A 24,065-nucleotide genomic window follows, 5' to 3' on the forward strand; every position below is an offset into this window, starting at 1 on the left:
AAGGAGAAGGAGAAGGAGAAGGAGAAGGAGAAGAAGGAGAAGGAGAAGGAGACCTACACCACCACAACCAAAACTATTGTTTCATATTTTTTTTCTGTTTCGAGGGGCGGTTTTTGGTTTGCTCCTGACGGATTTGCTCCCTCAGCTGCTCATGTCGCCAGGTTCTCCGCATTTATGCTGGACATCCGAATCTGAGAGCTGCTCTTGCTCAGAATGGACAGTTGTGTCCCCCCGTTCACTCCGCTGCTCGCTAGAGAAGGATGGCGATGTTTGAAATCCACAGCAAAATACCGGTTGACTTTCCAGCTCCTCCATTTTCTCTTTATTTCTGATTGCACCTTTAGGGAGAAACTTCAAAAGGTCATTTTTTATGTACTTCGCCGCTCGAGGACATGCTGATAAATTATCAAGATTAGAAAAAACCCCACAATTCCACAGAACTATTTTTAAGGCTGTTTGTTAAACTCCTCGCTTCAGCAAAATCTGAAGTGGCTTCTCCACGGCTGAAAGAGGTTCGGGCGTGTAGTGGGAATTACAGCCCAGGTTCTGTGTCTCTGGCTTCAGATAATTTAGGATCAGCCCAGAGGTGCCAAGAACAAAGACCTGTTCAGCACTAACTCCAACATGAAGGAAAAAATACCCTGTTTTCATCAAAGACATAAAAAGGAGCCAAAGAAACCAGCAAACAAAAGGTACTGGACAGTAGGGAAACAACCTGTCCCTGTGGGGAGCTTGTCTTGTGCCTGCCATTCATGGATGGGTGTCCATGGAAAACTTTGCCTCCTGCTTTCAGATCACCTCAAAGCACACACCAGCTCTGGGATTGACAGACATCTGTGACACCCTCCTTTTCTTGAGAGTATTTTATGGGCACCCACAGTAAATCACCAGGAGCAAAACAATCCGTGGTTAGAAGCTCCATTAGGGAAGAAGCAAATAATTCCATAGCTTTTGTACTTTTCATTCATCACCAACTTCCTGGCAATCCTGCTGGGTGAGCATGTGAGTATATATAGGTAAGATTTAATATAAGAAAAATCACATGAGCTTAGACCAACATTTACTTGGTCTGTTGCTTATTCCTGATAGGAGCCTGTAGCACATTTCTGAATGAAATAGTGCAAGAACAAGGAAGTATGTAGAGAGATTTTCCCAATATATTTTTCCAGCCTTCAATGAGCTGCTGTGACAAAGATGTTCTTTTTGGCTCTAACAGTCATTACTAGATTTTCCTGGACTAAAAGAGGTGTCAAAATGGATCATCATAACCCAAAATGCTAAACAAGTGCTTCAACTGTATGGGCAAAAACTACAGGGAAGAAAAATCCAACGGGAAAACTTGCATTCTCCTTCTAGTACCTCTAAATTCCTATTTTGGTTACTGTATAAATAATAGATGAGATGGAGTATGGAGTTATATTACCCCTATAAAATAGAAAATAGTGTTTGCACCTTGAACAGTGTAATTAATATACCAAAGGTGAACCCTTTCTTGCCCTAAGAAATTTAGTGAGGCACAAGACACTTTTTAATTACCATTCTCTGATGTCTTGAGAGGTAAAATGGTTTTAATTAATCTGCTTGTGTTGGTTTGGCCAACAACAACCCTCCTACTCCTTCCAAGGGGTTCCAAGAAATCTGACAGACTGTGCTTGTTATTTTGGAAGGTGTTTATCTCCAGGTTGGTTTTAGAAAAGACCTTTTGGCTGTTCTTTTAGCACTCAGGGAAGGTAATGGATGCAGCAACACTTGTAGGTGGGAGATTTAGATATTCAACACCACCAGGTGATGAAGTCTGAGTACAACCATTAATTCCAACAAGGCATGATCCAGATCTCACCCTCTGAGCTAGTGGGACTGACTGAGCTATGAATAATGTTTTCACAGCCCTGTGGGGCCTTTCAAAGCCACCTTGACTAAGTAAAGATGACCTATAAGTTTGTTTGATGAGCTTGGAGGTTGTTATCTGAAAAGGAATCACTTGGATCAAGGAGTTTGAGACCTTTTGTACTAGAAATCAGATGTTGCAGGCTAGAGATGAGCAAGCACAGAGCACCTACTGCACTCAGACTCCTTGGAAAGAAGAAAAGAAGGTGATTCTAGGGGTTTTAGAAGAAGACTACCATTGGACTGCACAAGAGATGTGTATCAGTGGTGGAGAAAATGGATGAACTCCAGATATCCCTCTTAAGGTAGCCTTGAGGAGGGAACATTTTTCCATTAATTGAGAAAATAATAACCTCAGGTATTCAGCTCGATAAACAAAGGCAGAGGAATCACAATTTGCATATAAGAACAGATGAATCAGTAAAAAAAAAATAACTAGTGTGGGAAGCTGACACCAGCAGCAGCAGCAGCTGTCATTTGCTGAGAGGAGTGTGAGGCTTGTAAGGTACCTGGGGAGGGTCTGAGAGGGTTTCTGGCACAGCTTGGGCTCTGTGTGTGTGTAGGGATCAGCTGGAAGGTGGCAGGTCTCAGAAAAGAAGCTGACAACACTTGGGTGCTGCCAGCAAGAGAGGCCAAGGACTTGTGAAAACTTGGAATTCAGCAAAGGGTTTGACACTATTTCCCCCAGCCTCCTCCTGGGCAAGCTGGCAAGATGTGGAGTGGGTGGGTGTCCTGCAAGATGGGAAGGAGGCCACACTCAGAGGGTGGTGGGAAAGGTTTTTTACTCAGGTTGATACCCTATCACTAGTGGGGTCCTCCAGGGATTGATGCTGGACCCCACACTGTTCAACATAGAACCATGGTATGGTTTGGGTTGGAAGGGACCTTAAAGATCAACCAATTCCACCTCCTATCATGGGCAGGGACACCTTCCACTAGACCAGGTTGCTCATCTGACCTGGATGTGAGCAATTCCAGGGATGGGGCAGCCACAGCTTCTCTGGGCAACCTGTGCCAGTGCTTCAATATCTTCATAACAATCTCAACAATGGGGTTCAAAGCACTTTCACCAGTTTGCCTGATGACACCAAACTGGGTGGTGACTGGACATGTCAGAAGGAAGAGTGACGTTATGGAGAGAACTGAACAGGCTGGAAGAGTGGGCTGGCAAGAACAGTGCCAAGTTAAACGAAACAAGTGCCAAATTCCACAAAACCAGTGCCAAATTCCACAAAACCAGTGCCAAATTCTGAACCTGGGGTGACATTTCCAAGGAGACCACTACAGCCCAGGCCCAGTTAGGGAGTGTTAATCTGGCCCATCATCTCTGGCATGGCCAACATTCTGGTTTAATAAAGACATCACACATCTTCTCTTTTTTTTTTCTTTTTTTTCTTTTTTTTTTTTTTGCTGAGAATTGTGAGATTCAGCCTAAGGTATCAGGTAGTATGGCAGGTGATGAGTTGGAGGGAAGGTTTAGGACAGCAGTCACTCCCACAAGGAAATGAAATGAGGAAGATGGGCGAGGGATGTTAAATATTGAAAGACTTACCTCCCCATTCAAGAAACAGTAGAGAACAGCAACAACAAAACCCTGGGAGAATGGGAGAGAAAAAAAAAATAATGCAATTTATGCAAAAAATAATGTAATTTATGAAAAAAAGTTAATGTAATGTAATTTAAATCCTGAAGGAATAACACAAAACAGCAGGAGTTAAAACAGGCAACGAACCAATCAAACCCAAAATCCTAGTACACAAAACATCCACATGGGTGAACAAGGACACACTCTGAGAACTGTGCATGCAAAGTATCTAAAAAAAAAAATAAAAAATAGAGATTTCATTCTAACAAAACCAGAATTCAGTGGATAATCACCTGGAAGGATCCCAGTCCCAATTCAAACACCAGTCTCTCCCTCTTACTGACATTTTCAGGCGAAAAAGCAAACACTGTGTAGTGAATTCCAAACAAGGGGATGAGCAGCAGCGTGGAGCGAGCCAGCCTCCTGTGACAACAGAGGGAAAGAACTTTAATGCAGCCTTGCAATAATCAACTTGTGCTTTAATTAAAGAAGAAAGCATAAAACGTTTTGCTGACTGACTTATGGGAAATACATACACTGCAGAATTATACAAACAAATACACGACATTCCTGCTTGTTCCCAAAGAGTGATTTCACACACACTGGAGTTTGCTCCCACTTCTTCCACACTGCTACAATAATAGCACGTTAATAGTGATTAATGTCCTGTTCTCTTATTTTAATTTTCATTGTTATAAGCAGGAATTTCTTCCTATTGTGCCCAAAAATGGAGAGGGGAATCTTGCTAAAGGATTCAGACTGCTACAGTAGAACAATTATAAACCTTAATCCCATGGAGTGTTTGAAACCAAATTTTTTCTATATTTTTTGCGTGTGTGTGTGAATTTTTTTCTGCAGAGCAAAAGAATTCTAAAACAACCATACAAATAAAGCCAAAAAACCAACAGCCACACAAATAAAGCTAAAAATCCTGTGTGTTCTTGTTCTTATACTCATGACTATTCCTCAAGATCTTGATTTTGGTCTCATTTATACTGTTAGAAAGCTAAGTGCAATTCCACTGTTTAACTAATTTCCACTGCTTCAGGATAAAGAAGTTTCAGAGAGAAATGTACATATAAATAAAAGGGCTAGAAATAAATGTATGTAAGCTCTTAACTGGTGAAATTCCCCAAAAACAGGGGGCCAGCCAAGACTCTTGCATGTTTTGGTCAGTGCCATTTGCTGATTGAGCAGCAAAAAAAAAATCAGAGAGAAAGTAAATGTTGATTTAAAAATAAGGAAATGTTTGGGTTTTTTTTAAACAAAGTGACCTAAAGTAATCTCTAGGACATTTTCAAAGGGGAAGAATGTCATTGATTACAATCAAGTAAGTTAAGGCAGATGGAGGACAAAAGAAGGCAAAAAGCTGTGAAGATTTTTCTGAGAGCTGCACACTTTTTAAAATTCGAATGTTCACTCTGCTTTTGTCTGTAGGGACACATTGGAATTTGCTAATTCATGCTCAGTGATAACCCAAAATGATGCGTTGGACAAACTGAAAGTGAAAACTTTTTTAATACATCTCCAAGAACTCTGAACTTATGATATTGTCCCCAACACCTGTAAATGGGACATCAGTGCATTGCTGGTGTCTCTCAGTGAGACTTTGGGCACTAACAGGGATAAATACATCCCAACTCTTGCCTTGAGACTGCACTGAACACGTCTGAGTCATGAGTCTCATGGACACCAAACCTCAAGGGTTGGTGAAAGACCCCAAAAACCAGAGAACACAGTTTTTGTGAGTTATCAAGTTAGACACTGGCCAAAAGTTTTTTTAAAAAAGCCTTGAACAGCCTTGAAATAGGTTGGTGATCATACAGAGTGTTCAGCTTTGGTGATCTCTAGAAAAATTAATCTGTACAGGAGTGAGCCAGTGTAATGGACTAAAAGAGCTTTTGGGGTCCCTTCTAGTCCTTTTTCTCTATGGACCTGTACTATGGTTAATGAAAATGAAAAGAAACACTGAGGAGAAGTATATAGAACAATGTTACCTCTATAAACCAAAAAGGATGTAAAGAAAGTGCCTTAAACTAATCGTGGAATTAAAAGAAAATCAAATTAAAGGTAGTAAACTTGATAAAGAAGTATCATCTCTCAAAATCTGTTATCCTTTATATTCAGAATTAATGCCAACAATAACAAAAGCATAAATGTTGTTTTGATCTAAAAGTCAGAATAGAATTGTCTATTAGTGTGTTCTCCCTCACTGCACTCATGGGAGATTAATTTTGGGAAAGATGCAGAGGAAGTCTTTTTCTATTGTCAATTTTGTGGCACTAATTACACCTGATTAATCATACAATTAGTTTGTAGGATCTTGAAGTATAATGCCATGATCAAATTATTTGAAATGCTGTCTTTAGTACTGTCATGAAAGTCATGAAGAAAATATATTAAAGGTAAGAAGTAACACATTCTGGAGTTTACAGATAATTAAGATGAATGAAGAGGAAAAGCAGATTTCAATAATGGGAAAAAATTGAGAGATACTGATGACTGTAAAAATGATGATGAATTGATTTTTTTTTCAAGATTAGGAAGAAAAAAGATGAAGTAATTTCTGTGAAACATGTAAGTTTATGGGGAATGAAAATGTTAAAGGAGACAGTGGAATTCTCAGCAGTGTAACAGCCAAAGATATTTATCCTCTTTTCTTTCCACACTTTTTCAGAGAGGCAAGAAACTTGTGGGATGGATCTGAAAGTTCTGAGGACAATAATCACTCAGTTAAAATTAAATTGCCTGTTTAGAAGACAACATTCTCCAGAAGGTCTAGTGAAAGCCTTGTTTACATTCCATCAGGCAGAGAAAAGTCTTAAAGCTATTAAAAAAAAAAAAAAGTTGCATTTCAGTTCTTGTTGAGCCTGATGTCCTATTTTTCAGCTGTTATTGTGCTTAGAATCAGTTTTAACACAAGGTTTTCTCCTATAGTTTGGCTATGAATGTGCCCTTTCCATAAAGTACAAACACATGCAGATATTGGTGTTCTCTGTTTTTCCTCACTCCTCTATTGAATTATGAAAAAATCTCTTCATATTAACAGGAAAAGAAAGTAGAAAGGTTTTCTAACTTTGACCAGTATTTGAAGGAACCATGTTTGTAGTTTTCCACAGTACATCCACACTTATTGAAAGCACTGAAGTGTCTATGGATATTACAAAAGACAAAACTGGGCATGAATTTGAAATTAAAATACAGATCACATTGTGCTGCTGAGTAGAATTTCCAGTTATTTCTACTGAATATTTCAGTGTGTTTCTATTCCACATTTTAAAACAGGTTTCTAGAAGACTAATTAATGCTCTGATTAAACATAATAATAATTGCACATCAGATTAAAAAAGAATATTTTGATCAACTGTGCAGTAGGGAACAAGGACCAACGGGTTCTAAATGGTCTAAATAGATTCTTCTACCTCTGGTGAAAGGGATGTAACGAAGATACTTCTCCAGACTCAGAAACTGCAGATACAAGTGCAAGAACTGCTGAGCTGGATGTGTGATGGTGCCATTTGAAATGAATGGAGACCATCAAAAACCTGTGTCCTCTAAATCAGGGGACCTGAAGCTCCAGGAGGAATTTAGTAAGGAAATTTGGGATTGTCACTCTACTTTCTGTCTCTGAGAGAAAGGTGAAGATGGCAATTTAGAGGTTACTCTCCCATCAGTTCCAGGTATCTCCACTACACTGAGGATGTGTCTTGTGCCACGTCTGCAGCTGCTTCTGTTGGACTCACTGCAGAGTTGTGTAGCTCAAAAAAGCCACTGTAACCTACAAAAGATCTGAGATGACACTGGGTGCTCTTAAGCTAAGAGTAACTTTTACTCTGGCAAAGAGTTTGGTTGCCCTGATCTCAGAAATTCTCACCACCCAACTTCTTTGAGGCAAAAGATCACAGACTGCCCAAAGAATCAAAAGATCTCCAAACCACAGAATCTGAAGAAAGATTATGCAGTTGTTTTGCTATTTAGTCCTGCCTGTTTAAAGTCAGAGAGTTGTTCAGTTTAAAAGCTGAGTCTTGAATGAAACACTTGGATCAAATATAAACTTTTGGGACGAAGACATCAAGGCCTGTAGTCATGTAAAGCAACATTCATCTCACCAAGGTTGGGACATACATAAATGTAGGTATTGATTATGAAATTATTAAAATAATGTCTCTAAATTCAATGTGGAGAAAAAAATGCACTTTTAAGGCCTAGTTCTTGCCTGCTATAGGTGTCTCTTTAAGAAGAGGTGACTTCTGTTGTAAACCACATGGGTATGCACTGAATGCATCTATTTATGTATATATTGATCAGCTTCATACTATGAGACATCTGCAATGATGACATCTAATTTTAGTTAAATTAAATCCACATTTACATTCCCTTCATTGCCTGTGAAGAGTAAGAAGCACTTACACACCAGGACAAATCACCTGCCCCTAAGGAAGTTCTTATCACATCCTAAATCTACCCATTGTCCACAAAGGGAGTCTGGACTGAGTTTGCCACATAAATTGCTGCCCTTGTGAAGTTCAGATTATAGGAATCCAATTTTTTCTGGTCAAATGTGCACATCCATCATCTCAGTGGTGAGTATGTGCAAAAAATAATCATGACAATATTTCAGATAGAAGGATAAAGAGAAAACCATGAAGATACATGCTGGCATTAATGATGAAATGCTTGATATAGCTCATGTTTAATAAACTGAAGTATCTATTTTATCACAAAGATGGTAATCACAGTTAACATGATTTCAGGAATCTGAATAATCTCCCTGACAGATGCATGCCTTTTTAAAAATTAGGTCTGTAGGATCACTTCCAAAATCCCTGAGATAATACCTAAACACAGCAAGTGATTACAGCTTTTTAATTTTCCCATGCACAAACCACATCTTCAGACCAAGGACTTGGAAAACAGGGAAGCTTACTGAGACTTCCATATTTTAACACCAAAAAATTAGGTTTAAATATCTCCTGTTTAGGCTGATCTCTCCTTGCCATTGACCAGGCAGAGGATTTCACCTCAGATAGTTGTCACTGTCCCATCTTTCTAAAACACTGCATTTAATATGACATTTGTTCCTCTGCAAAGGCTCAACATGAAGTCTGTGCTGCATCAGGGTGTCAGTTAAGCAGTGAACTTAAATCTCCTCCTAAATGTAGGTCCTAGTTTTACTTAACTGCTCTTAGTCTTCATCTTCTCAAAGTGTAGAAGATAAATATGCTAATTGTTCTTTTATTCTCTGCTTTTATTATTTGCACATTATCAACCTTTTGATTGAATGTTTTGAACATCTTCATCGATCTGTTTCTTAAGTATCTTGAGGAGATGTAAAATCACTGAGAAAATTCACTTTCCTGGGTTTTTTTCTAGCTAAAAAGGCATAACTAAATCTGTAGTTAAGTTACAAAACAATCTCTTTTCCTTAATGGTGTGAAAAATAATTACTAAGGATTCCTTAGCAAAGCCCTGGAGTGCTGGGTCTGTGTGTCAGGGCATCTCTGAGAGTGCTGATTTGAACTTATAAAAATGCTGTGAAATTCAGGAGGCAGATCATCAGAAAACATACTGCACAACAGACCTCTGAAAGATATTCCTCACCTACACAAAATGCGATGATGACCTTGGAGGTCTTTTCCAACCTTAAAAATTCTATGTATCCATGACAACCTGTGGGCTTCTTGTATGAAACAAGGGGTGAGGTGGACTATGGAAAAGTGATTAACTCACACTCTCTAGGCTGAATGGCATTTACTCATTCTTCTGGATGCCTCACTCTCAATAGACAAGTGTTTGACAATGACTTCAACTTGATGATCTTGGAGGTCTTTTCCAACCTTATTGATTCTATGATTCTGATTTCTGACTAGACACAAACTATTTTGATATTAGGTTAATCTCAACTTTTCTTCACCCCTAGGTGTTTGCTAACATAACTTCACTGAGTTTTATACCCATGTATAAAAGATGTTTTATACCCACTGAGAGTCTGACTGACTCAATCTTGCCTTGTCCTTGTTTTTCTAGCAAACTTTCAGGTGAAATATTTCCTCTCAGCATGAAGGTATTGTATAATAAAGAGCAGCTATTTATTAACCCCAAACCATAAATAGCATCAGCCATAAGTACAAAAAAAAATTAAAAAAAAAATAAAATAACCTTAAAATCCTCAATTGTGGTGCATCAGCAAAAGCACAGAACAAGAACAAAAAAAATTCTCCATGCAACAAGAACTCAATGAATGCTTGCTCTCCGCTTGCTACCCCTCCGCTCTTATCCATTCATTTAATTGCAACATGCTCATACAAACACAGTAATGTCACAGGAGTGTGAACACTTACAGGGTAATGGTTGATAGTTCTGACATCTTGCAAGAGTGCTGGTTAGCCCTCTTAGGCTTACAGTAGCATTTCTGAACGCAGCTGCTAAATATGACAAGATTAGCAATTTTTTTTTTTTCAGCATCTCGTGAACAGGCCAAGGTAGGTCACTCACAACACATTTCATGAGACACGTCACAAAGATGGAAAGCAGACACCACAGAACGGAGCTACAGCACAAACCAGCTGCTTGACTGAAGCAAAAATGTAAATTAAAAAATATAAATTAAAAATGCACCGGCTTTTGCTGGCGATTTAATGTGTTGGGTTCACGGACAAGCCAAAAACTGAACGACCTGAAGGCAGCGTTAGGCATCCAAAATATACACGACCTTTGCAGCCTGGGGGTTGTACAGAGGGTCACAGAACAATATATTCAATGGAAATCGACTGCATGCTTGTGGAGAACAGTCAGATAGGAACATAAACTTGTAGGGTGGTGGTCAGCATAAGATGAAGTTGGATCAGATGTTCCTCATTTTCGTGTGTGAGCACCCAGGGTGTGTGGATCCCTTCTTTTTAGCAAAGGGTACTAGTAAGGACACCAAAGCACTTTCTCACCCATCTTCCTTGGTGGTGGGGAGGGAATTCAGTGTGGAAACTGCAAGTCTGGAGGGCTATTTGGATGTACCACTTATTTTTTGTCCCACACACTAAGGCAGTGTAGCCACAAAAGCAGCAGGTACATAAACTGTGTAACCAGGACCGTGATCTCTACATGTTGTATCCCAGAAAGAGCTGCTGTGTGGGGAACGGGATGGTCACATTTACAACCAGCCAGAGAGGGGCTAATTTAAATCAGCCACCAAGGAGGTGATTTGAAACATGGGAAGACATTTGGAGGGATCTTGTAAGAGAGTTTATGACTGATACAACGGGCTGAAAAACACAAAAATTGAAAATAGCGGTTTCTTGTCGACTCTAAAGCGGAGATTTTTGGTTTTGCTTTCAACACGTGGTTGTTTTGGTGGGATTCACCTCAGGGAAGATTGGATGTTTACAGTGTGAATATCTAAGCAAACTGGAAATCCTCATCCTTTGAGAATCATCAGAGAGAACAAGTAGTTGAGAGAGAAATACAGTTATTGGCCAGGGTATATCCAAACTGTTTTAGATGTCCACTTTAGGATGGGATGAACAGCACTCCAAACACCACTGAGCACCCTGACCAATCTCCAATTAATATAAAGGACAATATGATGAATTTTAAAGCAATTGCCTTCAAGGTAAACATCTAATTTTGTTCCAACAAACCAAACTCTCTCTCTTGCTCTGCTAAAAGGCACAATCTAAGATTTGTGGTCACCTAAGAATAGATGGAAGATGGAGCTTATAAGCTGAACAGTAAAACAGTAAAACAGAAAACATACTAATTTCTCCCCACTTTTAACTCCTTTAAGTCAATCCTTGTTACTAGAGGGGCTTTTTTTGTTTCTTTTCTGGTAATCAAAGCCTGAAAACTGTGTTGCTCTTAAATATTATTGTATAAAAGCTGGAAATAATACAGTATTTGTGGTATGCACACATCTAGCAAATAGGAATAGTAATCGTGTTTCAACTTGTAAAATTAATTCAGTTCTTGGATGATGCTCAGGAAGTAAATATGAAAATGACTGTTCCTTTTGCAGCATCACTTCTGTGATAAATTTCTGAACCATCTCTGTTTTTCACAGAGTTAAGTGGGGGATTAATTGTCAGCTAAAACTGATCAAAATCAAGGAGGGAAATTTTAGAGTTAATTCAATGTTACTATGACTGAGACTTTCAGAAGTGATTATGGATTCTGAGTGTCTCATTTTTTTTATCACCTGATTGTTCTGAAACACATTTTCTCAGACCAATTTTTACCACAAGAGGGCTGCTCAGCCTGTGTTGAGAAGGAGCACTTGTGAAGGCATTTCCAGGCACAAAACCTGAAAATGAGGCATCTAAAAATCAATCATGACTTTGAAAACTCTTAGTCATGGGGTGTTGTAGTGATTTGTGTTCTTCAGTTATATACTTAATGTTGCCATGGAAATCTGGAAAAAAATTCCCCCCCCATGTTTACTGCTTGTGCCCTGTTTTATTTCACAGGGATTGATTTTTTAAATAATTTTTTCTAGTGAACAGACCAACATGACAGGACTTGGTATTTGCTAAAATTATCAAATAGGACAGACTTGATTTTGAAAGTAATATCTAAGAATTAAGTGCTGCTTCCCACCTGAGGAGGGGGCATTTCCACACGGGCTTGTGATGAAAAACTGTGAGCACTTCTTAGGAGAGTTAATGTTTTTTTATTTCCATCCTTTCTAATTTAGGTATAATCATCTCTCTGATGTTAGATGTTGTAAAGTGTCCCAAAATCTTTAGAGTACAGATTTTGTAGAAGTTTTCTTTCCTTCCTCCCTTTATAAATAAACTTTATTTACTTATTATCAAAACAGAGACATTGGTGGAAGGAGAGAGAGAAAAAGAGAAGAGACAGAGGAGGCAGGAACCAGAAAGGAATGTGAAGGAGGAAAAAAATCAGACAAATAAGAGAAAATTAATAGAAATGAGATTATGGATATCCAAACACTACATGAATCAGGGCAGGATCCTCAGACCTCTGTGGGCACACACAGAATGGATTCGGTCACGTCTAACTCTGCGTGTTCAGAGACAAACTTAAACTGAGCTGTCACCTTGGAGTCACTCAGTCATGGAAAGAACAGGGACTTCCAGGCTGAGCTGGAAGAGGCATCTCAGACACACGGGGTGCAGTGTCTGACGGGGGTGCCCCGGGGCTCCCAGTTTGACCATAAGACGACGACTGGACTGCTCAGATTAAATACGAGACTTGAGACAGCTAAAGGCAAACAAGCTGAGTCTCACCGCACGTGTCCTGGGCATGGACTGCAGCTGCATCTGGGAGGAAGAGGGAGGGTGCTAGGGTGGAAGGGGAAAGAAAAAGTTAAACATTCCCAGGATTCAATGAGTGATGTACGATGTGGCTGAAGGCCACCTTATCAGACTTGAACACCTTGACGGCCCCGGCACGTTAATGCAAATGAGAGAGTACACAAACTGGAGGCAAAAATAGTTGCAATTCGGTTCTAAAGGCTTTTGTGGGTTTCTCAGAGGGACTTAAGGGAAGTAAAATGAACATGCTGACCCAGGGGAATGAAGTTATGCTGCATTATCCATAACGAAAATGGTCAGGGTTCTGAAGTTAGGTCTCTACCGACACCCAGGGAATGACAGAATTTGTGGCTTGTCTCTGAATATGCTGATAGGGAATCCTTTGGGAAACACAGTAAAGGTAGAATTTGAGTCATGCAAATAAAAACTGTGCCTCATTAAGGATCTTTTTGCACCCTGCTTGGGTCATTCTGTGTAACCTCACTATGAACAGGATTGGCCACCATGTAGTAGGAGGAGAAGGAATGTAGAAACAAATCAATGAAATAAAGTATTGAAAGTACAGTAAAAAGTTAACCAAAGGGAGAGTAGAAAGATTGTATGGGAGAGAGAGGAGAAAATTGAAAATTGGACCCATATAATCTATTATTTATGCCACATACCTACTGTTACCCTCAGCTGACACTGCTATGGGTCGGGAGACTTCCCCTTGCTACTCAGTAGCTGAGGAATTCCTGAAGACGGACTTTCCTGGCCAATACACCAACTACATTCACAAACCCTCTGGACTTACAGATCAGATGTAAAGAGTTTGGAAAACTGAACTTGTGCTGTGAGCAGGAAACAGACTGCACAATTCCATCCCACTGCAGTGACTGCAGGTCTGACCTACCATGTGCAGGTCGAGTCATTGATCCCCCTCATCCACACACAGAATAAAAATTGTCAGCAAAATTGTCCTTTAGTTCCACCTCATCTAATTTTTGAAGTTAGCAATGTATCTGGGTGCTTTTCACCTTGTTACCCCATGCCAGCTTTGCAGTAAGTGGTGAGAAACAGACCATAAATTGAGATTTACCTGACCTGTTTTAAACATCTTTTTTAAAAATTAAATAAGTTGTACTAAGAATTTAATTCTCTGGACTGAGTAGATCTCTACTGACTATGAAAGGAGCCCAGCACCATTATCTTATTAAACCGTGTGGATCCTGTGCTGCCTTGCTAAAAGTACAACCACTGTTGTGCTCTTCATGGAAAAAAAAAAGAAAAAAAAGGAAACTGTTTCTCTAGTCTCTGATTGAAAAGAAATCCAAAATTCTCAGCCTTGTTACCTAGAGCTCTGCTTTTCACTGCTAACACCATCAAACTTGGAGGCTGAAGGTGAATTACTGCTTACAGATTAATGCTCTGGCTGAAAATGAATGTTTAACCAATATGAACTTGGACAAGAACTTTTTGCCCCAAAAAATCTGACGTTTGAGCAGATCTGAGGCTTGAAGATGCAACAGAACGGTCAAAGAGAGCCAAAAATTATGTCTACACTGTTCATTCTTGGCTTTGCTAACTTCTGCAGGGTGGACATCAAAGGATGGAGAAAGCCATTGCTACACCCCGAGATCAAATAATGAAGAGATTAAAGTTTAATATTTGCCTTTGCTCTAGAAAATAAAGCTGGAAGCGGAGAAGAGAATATTTCCATGAACTGTAGCTTCAAGGTTACATGTCCTGATCCTTCCTCTGCAGTAACTCTGGAGGTCCTGTTTTACTAAGCTGGGCTATTCCCATTCCAGAGATACGTGTCATGGGCTGTGGAATAATCCTGCTGGAAGTGCAGGAACGTGAATGCGGTGCAGCAGACAATAGAATGTTTAATGAGAAAAATGTACCACTGGAAATGAGATTCTTAAAGTGGTTTTGAATGTAGCTTTAGTGTTTGGAATGAAGAATGTGCACGTCCAAACGCAGACATAAATATCTGAGAATGTGATTTAGCTCATTGTCCTCAAAACAAAACAAAGGAGCCAAACCCACAGAGGATTTGTTGTCACAGTCTGCCACAAGAAGTGGGTTTTTAGGCACTGAAGACAGGTTTTGGTCCTGTCAGCTCAGTATTGGTATAACTACACTGAGTTTATATAATTTGCAGCTCTGAAGCTTCAGTTACACTGTTTTGACTCACCTGCCTCACATATCACACGAGATTGCTGCAGACGAGGATTCAAGTTATAAACCATCTCTACAAGCCTCTTAAATGAAAAAAAGAGAGTGCTGCCTTTGTTGAAAAAGCCTGGGCTTGCAGACATTTAATCAGCTGAACAACTCCAGTGTTTTCATTGGAAATATAAAGAGGAATTTCAGTTTGGGAATCTCTCAGTAATGATACAGGCAGGCAGCAAATGAGGTACTAAGGCTGTGATGTGAAATTTAGGCACAACTTTGGATTGGTCCTGTCTTGAGGTGGTTTACATTTGATTAAGCCACCTTCACTGAGACTTAATTCAATATTAAGCCACTGTAAACTGGTGGATTTTGAGAGTGTGCTTGTACACTCCAAGGCAGGAAGAGTTTGTTCCTGGAAAATTAAACTGATTGCTTTGCACCACACACTTCCTTTTACACACAGCGTTAGCTACAAGAGCCTCACAAGAAGTTCATCTTTCCGGATCAAAAGACCATGTGCACTGGGACAGCACCATCTTTCTTGTCCCTTCCATACCTCAGGCAGTGTCCTTGCATGGAGTACATCCTAATAACTCCTCAGATGTAGAACTAAACCCCCTGGATGTGAAACCTGCCAATTGCTGAAGTGAGGCACAATAAATCAATGTCAAGGAGAAGCAGAGACACTGAGAGGAATGTAAACTTCTTTTCTTCTCACATGATAGAGGCAAAAATGTGAATGGCAGCAAAAACTAAATGGAAGACCACGGATGCTGGTGTGCATCAAGCTTTGATGGAAATTGAAAGCATGTTCAAGATCTGAGATATCAGAATTACTCCCCATTTCCTGCAGTCTCACAACAACCAAGGCATGACCAGTTGCTTCAACTCCACCTTTGTCTTTACACCAAGTAACTGATTCAAAGAATCAGAGGTGCAAACTGACTGAGGGAGAAACAAATTTTCAGATCTATCCCTTTCAGTCTAACAGTGTGTTCAAAACAGGAGAATATGAGCAACGTGGGAGGGAAAGGGCAAACAGCCAGAATGGTCTAATTTGGATATTCCCAAGTTAATTTTCAGTTTGAATCTTTTGAAATTTTTTCTCCATTTCCAAAACCATTATCTTTCCCAGTAAGCAAGCGAGCTACTCTGCTAAAAGATGCTGCACCCACATCCATGGGTAATTGGTAAAGATGCATGGCCTCAGGCACTGGATGTTCCCTATCCTGCTGATCTCCATGACAACTGAAGCTTATCAATACAGATCAAAATTAGGTTATACACTTTGACGAAGTGCAGTGACTTCAGAAACGTATTTGAGGTCTGTATCACATTTTCCTTACAAAAGCTGCCTTATTTCTGCTAATCAGCGAGCTCAAGTGCGTGGCAAAATTTATAATGTTACAGCAAATTTAGTTGAGTGCAGCCACTTTCCCGGTACAGTAAAGAGGCTTTGTATTGTGCACGTTGCTAAAGTATTTGCGGTCTTTTAAAAAGCAATGCTGGAACCATTTGAGATACATATATATAGAATTTCAGACAGTACATGCGTAGGCAAAGACCTATATTTACACAGGCACCCAACAGATGTAAGCACTTCCATAGAAATCCCACTGGCTTCAGCCTCCGGATGTTGGGAGTTCTGTTCCATACCAGTTATGGCAATCAAGCCATGATGGTTTAGTGCTGTCTTTGAAAGATGTTTGGATCTGAAATTTCCTGAGATATGACACTAACATTTCAATGGGAAGCCTAAAGACACTATTTAGTTCTTTTTTTGGTGCCTAAAACTCTTTGGAAACAGGCTGTTAGGGCTAATCCAACCCTGGATAGAAGTGAGAGCCCATCAAGCTTTACTGTGCCTCCTTAAAAAAATAGGAAAAAAGAGAATTGCACTATTGGATAAAACCTGGCTTTATTCTGTCCCTCACTAACCTGAACAACTGCTTGATCTTTCCAGAGAAGGATCATCTTTTAGTGGCTTCTCTTTTAATCCAAAAATGCTCTTTTCCAGTTCATGGCTTGCTCTTGTAACAGATGGGGGGGAAAATTCTGTGCTTTCCTTTTTTAGTATACAACCCATGGACAAGGAATTTTGCTGTCTAAGGCTGCCACAGATCGTGGAGCCAAGCAGAAATTCCAAGTCACCATTAGAGAATTCTTAAAAAAGTTAGGCAGAGATCAAAATATCAACTCTTCCATCAACCACAAAAATCAGCCTTGTATCCTTTCCTCTGTCTGTATATCCATTTAAACCATGAAACTACCCATAAGAAAAATCCTACAGCCACTTGCAAAACAGTGTTTAAAGACAGAATCATCCTATTTTTCAGTATCACTGCAGAACAGAAGACAAGAGGAGTCAGCTTGCACCTCACAGACATCACCTGTGCAGGCCGAGGCACGTGGCCTTGCACTCTAAAAGCCACCTTCTAAGGATTTCCAAATAACAGAAGCAGAACACTTTTTAACATTGCATTCACCACGGGTGATCTTGTAACCAGGAGAAATAACTTTTGTGATCCATGATTTCAAAATCAGATCCTGTCAAGTGCTTGTGTATCGTTGGACATGAGTGGAATTTCTTCTATAAATACTGATTTGCTCTTCTGGAATATCCCTCTGGCCCATGGAATAACAAAACCACTTTCAGGGTGGACATAATTTTGGGTCTAATCTCATCATCAGTGTAGGAATGTAAAAGATGCATTCTGGATGAAAGGACAGTGTTTAGGTTAGGAAGGTAGATTTGACAATCAAAGATTCATTGTCCTCTACTTGCCACAGGCACCTGGGGGATTTTGAGTATCCCCCTCTGTGCATCATACCCTCAGTTGTTCAAGGGCAATAACAGCTGCCAGGAACATTGTAAACACACTAAATATTCTGTGCTGTTTGCTGTTACAGCAGTTGACACCACAGCAAACCTATAGATAGATAATCAAAGCAGAACGGAGCTTTTGATTACTTTATCTGAAAATAAATAAATCCCTGTGTAATTATACTCTTTCTAATTATGCTACGTTGCCCACATGATCTTACATTCCTAATGAGTACACTCGATTTTTTTCCAAGCCCTACCTGAAAAGATTTGGCACAAATTAACACCTCCCTCCCCTCCAAAAAAAATTGCAAAACAGAAACCAAAAAAAACCCCATCAAACGAACACCCAAAATAATAATTTGCCTTGGGCAATGCACCGGAAAAGTGTAGTAGCTGTGAATGAGCTTTAAATAAATCCATCAAGAATTAGTGTCAGTTAAAGCAGCAAATATCTACTCTACTGGCATTTCTTAGAAATGAGAACTCCTTGATTATCATGCACTGATATCAAATGACATCACCTATGTTTTCCATTGTATTTCCATGCAGTAGGAAAGGATTAACCCAGGGACACCATTTCCTTTTGCTGTTGGTTTGTTGGGCGCTCCAGCACCCAACCGGCAGCGCCCGGGGTTCAGAGATGGAAGTGCCGTGCCAAGGAATACACTGTTCATCCAACATCTGCCATTTCCTCACCAAAAATGAGGCTTTTGGCAGGAAGACCCCGTGGATAATCATTAACTCTGGCAGTCTGAGCACTTGCAGCAAGACAAAAGCAGTAGCAGGATGAACCACCGAGCGCCCAGTGGCTTTGGAGGCGAAGTGTAGAGGAGTGTTGTTTACCAAAACATCTGTGTTACGACATTGCTCGCCCTGCCCTGACCCTTTAGGTTGCACCAGAGGTAAAATCATACCTACCTATGATATATGCCATGATTCTCCTTTCTTTCCAGCAAGATGCTGAGTGGAGAAATGACGTAGACCTGAATTAGCTACGTATTTGTGGGCTTTATTTTCTTTTCATTGAGCTTTCAACATGTGATACAAAATTTATGAAGAATCTGTTGAAGCAAAAGCAGAAACAAGCTTCCCCCTCCCAAATTATACTATTCATGATAAGCTGGAAATAGTAATAGTAATAATAATAAAATAAAAAAAGAGGATTTTTCAGTTACATGTGCTTGATCCTTGAAAATGAATGAATAAGCAAAGACTTGATGGGAATGTGTGGGTCTTTTTAATCCTAAGGGTTATTCCAGCATGCATCTACTTCATGCACACCTACTAAATACTGTGGTGTGTTATGGTAGTGGTGCTGTTGGATGATTTTCTCTCCATAGTGAATATTTCAGCAATGCAACAATGCTGGTGAAAATAACAGTGTGGATTTAAACTTTTTTGTGGGCATTTCTATAGAAATATGGCTTTTCTGTGGGGGGTGAATGTGCTCTCCCTGCAACAACTTGACCAAAACCAGGATGCCTGAAAGCAGATTCTGACATAGCAGGTTATACACTACTGGCTGGATTTTTCATGGTGAAAACAGCGAAGCCTTGTCAGATCAATTTATTACAAAATTCCAGAGAAGGGACTGATATGTGATAAATCCATGAAAATGATGTGGAGCCCTGTGTGCTGAGCCAGCCATGGTAGGGTTGTGGATGTGTGCTTGCAGTCCCCAGAACTGTGACATCACACTGGATTCATATGGGGCCCCTTGGCTTTCAGCAGACGGTGTAACTGTCCCCAAATAATCTGCTGCTTCTTCAAAATATTTACAAACTGCAACTGGAGATGGCTGAGAATCGGGTGGTTCTCTCTGCTGGAAAGCATGTTAGGTAAAATCTAACTGGGTGGGGAATACAGGTACCAGTTCAAGACATGGTCACTCATTCTATAAGAGGAATGACGTGTCACAAGAGGGGACGGCTTTAAACAGAAAGGGAGTTGGTTCAGATTGGATATTAGGAAGAAGTTATTTATTGTGAGGGTGGTGAGGCCCTGGCACAGGTTGCCCAGAGAAGCTGTGGCTGCCCCATCCCTGGAAGTGTCCAAGGCCAGGTTGGACGGGGCTTGGAGCAACCTGGGCTAGTGGAAGGTGTCCCTGCCCATGGCAGGGGGTGGAATGAGATGACCTTTAACATCCTTTCCAACTGAAACCATTCTATGATTCCACGATTGTCTGTCCATAATCATGGCACATTTCTCTTGTTGATGATATTCATTCACCAGATGGGGCAAGAAACCTGTCTGAACTATTTTAATCATTGTCTTAATTACTCTGGGAATACAATCAATGTCACTTTGTGCTTCCCCAGCACCTGAGGGTCTCAGAACATCCAACTCAGACAAAAATCTATTGCATTTGCATTACTGATCTTGCTTTGGCTGGATGCTTAATTTGGCAGGACTGATACGAGATTAACTGAAATCAGACATGTTTCAAGAAAAAAAACTTACGCCTTTGGCAGTTCACTCCTCACCCTAAAACATAACTAATGATTATGATGCCTATGAAAAGCTCTTATGAAAAAAATCCCAAATAATAATAAAATTATAATTAAAAAGGTGTCTTCTATATTTTGAATTCCTACATCAGCTGCTTAGATATTTTGATGGATCTATCTCCCAATATTTTCAACCATAAAGAGGAGTTTCTATCTAAAACATCAGTGAAAAAAAAGATGGAGATATTGTTCCTCCAGTCACTTCTTGAGCCCTTCAGTCTGGAATGGGATCAGCACATGCAGGCAGCTCTGAGGGGGAACTAAAGGCATGAGAAAGGTAATGGATGACTGAACATACAAGTAGATAAAATGGAATTTTATCATGACTGAAATGCTTGTTAGGAATCAGCTACATATTTCCAATTTTTTTTTCAGCTGTTGCATACAATGATCATCAGGTTATTTAGAGAGAAAGTCTGATTTTTTTACAGGAGTAAAGCACTCATAATGTGCTACAAATGTTACAAATGATTTTTTGACTTTTTTTAAAGCAAGTCTTATATTCTCCGTTGGCTACACTGTATTAATTAATCCTCAGTTCCTCAGTGCTCTTCATCCATAGTCACAGCTCCCAGGGAACTTCACTAGTGGGAGATTTTAATAATGAATATATTAATCTTTAAATTTAAGCCCATCCCCAAGGTTTTTAAAGTCAAATACAGGCTTAAATGCTTTACAGAACCATGACCATCATGTTTATAAAGTGAAACCAGTGGTAGATTTTCCTAAACAAAATAATCATTAAAAGGGCCTGAACCTAAACATGTCCCATACCTATAAGAAAAAAAATAAATCTTACTCCCAGTCACAAGTTTTTGGGGTCTTACATTTTCTTTTTTGATGATGGAAGTCCCAGCTGGTTAAAGGGTTATTCCAATAAATCATATTAGAATAAAGCTCAATCCCTGCTGCAGGTACCGTGTGATATTTCCTTCAGAAACAGGCTGAAAATCCTTCCTCAACCTCATCCTTCCTCAGCTACTAAAGGGAAAGCATTTAAGTGTGTTGTGGAATAAAGATCTGGATGGAGAGTTTGCTCTGATGGATTGATGTTGTAATAGTTTGAAACAGCAAAATAGAACATGGAAAATGCTTAATATGGACCACAGTCTAAATGCCACAGAGATTTCAATATGGTGACAGAACCAGATTATCATCAGACTTTTTCCTTCCTTACAACAACCTCTGTTTTTACAGGCTTTGTGTGCACAAATATTGTCTGTCTCTGGTGTAAATTGGCACAGAATTGTTAATTTCATTCCTTTTAATCATTCCTGTGTGACCTTTCTGTTGTCAGATCTGTTTGGATAAACAACACTCCACTCCATAGCACAAACATCAATGCAAGGTCCGTTTATACACACCCAGTTAGAAAGTTGCAAAGAAATATGGAAAAATAATGGCAGCGAATGAAACAGAAAATATGATGTTCTCTCTTGGTTTTGGTGGCTAACTATACACATAGGAAAAAAAACACCAGGAAAACCCAGTCACCATATTGATCCAGGATGACAAGGATGTCGGATAACCTAGTTCAAATCACTGGAATCCATGGCATGCTTTGCTTCACATGTGAGAGATGTGCAGCACACACCAAACATGCACTCCAGAGGTCGTAATCAGAACGAGCTCTGCACATCTTGGGTGCTAATTACAACCTGGGACTCAGTGGGGGGACTTCCCAGCAGCACATCCACGGGAAGTCTTCATGCAAGCCCTGGGAAAACCATGCACCTAATCCCTACACTCTGTCCTGAGTTTCATTTCTGAGATACATCCACTTACAGAAAGGATTTCAAGCGTTATTTTTGGCCGCGGAAACGCAGTTTGGAGCAAGATGCAAGTGCAGCACTTTCAGTAAGTGGATGTCTGACTACAGACATGAAAATATTATCTTTTCATGGAAATGCAAACTAGATGCTAGGGAAAAAAATAAAAAAGAAGAAAAAGTAGGCAGCTGGAGGATATATTTTCCCCTGAAAATTGTAATTTAAATGGAGGACATCATTATATTATGATTGTGGTTACTTAGGGTGGAACTAATCACTGGGTAATTGTATTTGCTACAAAATAAGGATCTCCTGCTTTCCCCTGACATCTTTTAGTTTTATTTAAGGTTTTCATGGCTTGCCTATTTTCCTCAGGAATTCAGTGCTAAATCAAATAGTCTTACCCATGTTTATGAGTGCAAGAAATAATCCAAGCTCACAAAAAAATTGGCAAAATCAAATGTGTGTGGTGTTTAGGCAGAGAAGCCAACACCAAACGTGCTGCCACATATCCCAGTTATTCCAAAGGATGTTATAATTTTTATAAGGAGAATGCCTGCCTGCACTCAAAATTAGAATGAAGACCATCTCAGATGGCTTCTTCTAAGGTGGAAACTCACAAAAAGGATTTCAGCTTAAAAAACCACTTAAATCACAAAGTTATAAACTTCTAAAGGAAAATTTTAGGACTTATGTGGATTTTAAAACAATTTTAAGTGGTGTGAGAATTGTGTGGTTTAAGTGGAATGAATTTAAGGTTACAAGAAACATGAACATGAGCAATTTTAAGGGATCTTCCTAGATTAGAATTCAGCCCAAAGTTATTAAATTTTGTCACTAAATCTCATTGATTTCAGGGAATTTTGGACCATGTCCCTGGAACGTATGAAGCGCAGCAAACTGTCCCATGAGCATAATAGTTATGTATATACCTGGTCAGTATTTTAATTTCCAGATAATTGACCTGTAAAAAAGTTAAGTTTTGGTTTGGTTTTGGTCTTTTTTCAATCTTGTATTTATGCTTATTTTCTAGGCCTTTTAAAGAAAGGTGAAAAAACTGGCATTAAAATGCACTTTGGTGCCTGATGGATTAACAAAATAAAAGTAAAAATCAACCAAAGCAATTTAATAGACCCTGTGACTCTTTTTGAAAATCGACCTAGTTCAGCTGAGGTGTCTTTTCTTACTTTGTCTCTTTTTCCTATGTGTATATTAGCAATTTAAACTGATTACTGTTTTATTTGTACTTACAAGTAAATGCTGGATTCATTGCCCCCGATATCAGGTGACTGGAGTTTCTGCACAAGTATCACAATTATGCCAATAAAAAGCACAAAGTTTATCTGGGGGAAAAAAAAGAAAAACATTATGACAATGACTTATTCTTTTAAAGTATGAATGGGACATTCCCAGTGACTTGCTGATTCCATTCCTTTATTCTTCTCCAAACTGCATTCTAAAAGCTTTATAGTGTCAGAAGTAATGGGATAAGTTTACAAGCATCTTATCACCCCTTTTGCAGGTAGAAATATCCCTCTTCCTGCAGATAAAGTGACTCAGGATTTCTGCAGTTCCAAGACCAAGAGAAGAGAATCATAAATGGAAGAGTTTCAATATTTTTCATTATCAACCAGTGCAGAGAGTAGAGAGATCCCTGCACACCAAAACCACACAGCAAAGATCTCAACAACAGAAGTATCTTTAACTTCCATTCTCTGAACTAAGGGACTTCTCAGTTTAACAGTTTTTAAAAATTTGGAGAATAAGAAAGTCAGTTTTTTCTAATGCTCTGGCATCAGACTTGGCTGCCATCAGCTCCAAAGCTTCTTAAAGCCAGAAGAAAACAGTGGAAATTTGTGTTGGTCCTCTGTAGGGAGAACCAAGAACTTAAAGCAGTTGTGTGCATCAGAAAGATTTCAGAATCTTCAGAAAGATTTTCTATCTGATCCAAGGACTGCAAATGGATGGAGAAGCCCAGTTGTCCCATGGAAGATTCTTGGTTCTTTCATGCTATCAACAGAAACCCAGTATAAGTGATTGGCCAAACCAGAATCTGATCCTTCA

General features: G+C 39.5%; 1 protein-coding gene across 9 annotated transcripts in view; it reads right to left on the reverse strand.

Annotated features, from left to right (window-relative positions):
* Nucleotides 1-6: 6 nt before the first annotated feature.
* Nucleotides 7-24,065, reverse strand: part of ADCYAP1R1 (ADCYAP receptor type I) — a 141,809-nt gene continuing 117,750 nt past the window's right edge. For 2 of the 9 annotated variants that reach the window (XM_027695493.1, XM_027695494.1), the window contains 6 exons: nt 23,253-23,344; nt 12,712-12,765; nt 9,814-9,897; nt 3,766-3,895; nt 3,440-3,481; nt 7-351 (listed from right to left, as the gene is read on the reverse strand). In XM_027695493.1, coding sequence (XP_027551294.1) covers nt 142-351; nt 3,440-3,481; nt 3,766-3,895; nt 9,814-9,897; nt 12,712-12,765; nt 23,253-23,344 — 612 coding nt within the window. In that variant the 3' untranslated portion in view covers nt 7-141. The remainder of the gene's footprint in view (nt 352-3,439; nt 3,482-3,765; nt 3,896-9,813; nt 9,898-12,711; nt 12,766-23,252; nt 23,345-24,065) is intronic. The other 7 variants (XM_027695496.1, XM_027695500.1, XM_027695498.1 and 4 more) reach the window with 7 other exon arrangements.

Source organism: Neopelma chrysocephalum, unplaced genomic scaffold, assembly GCF_003984885.1.
Source record: "Neopelma chrysocephalum unplaced genomic scaffold, ASM398488v2 Primary Assembly neopelma1_101, whole genome shotgun sequence".
NCBI lineage: Eukaryota > Metazoa > Chordata > Aves > Passeriformes > Pipridae > Neopelma > Neopelma chrysocephalum.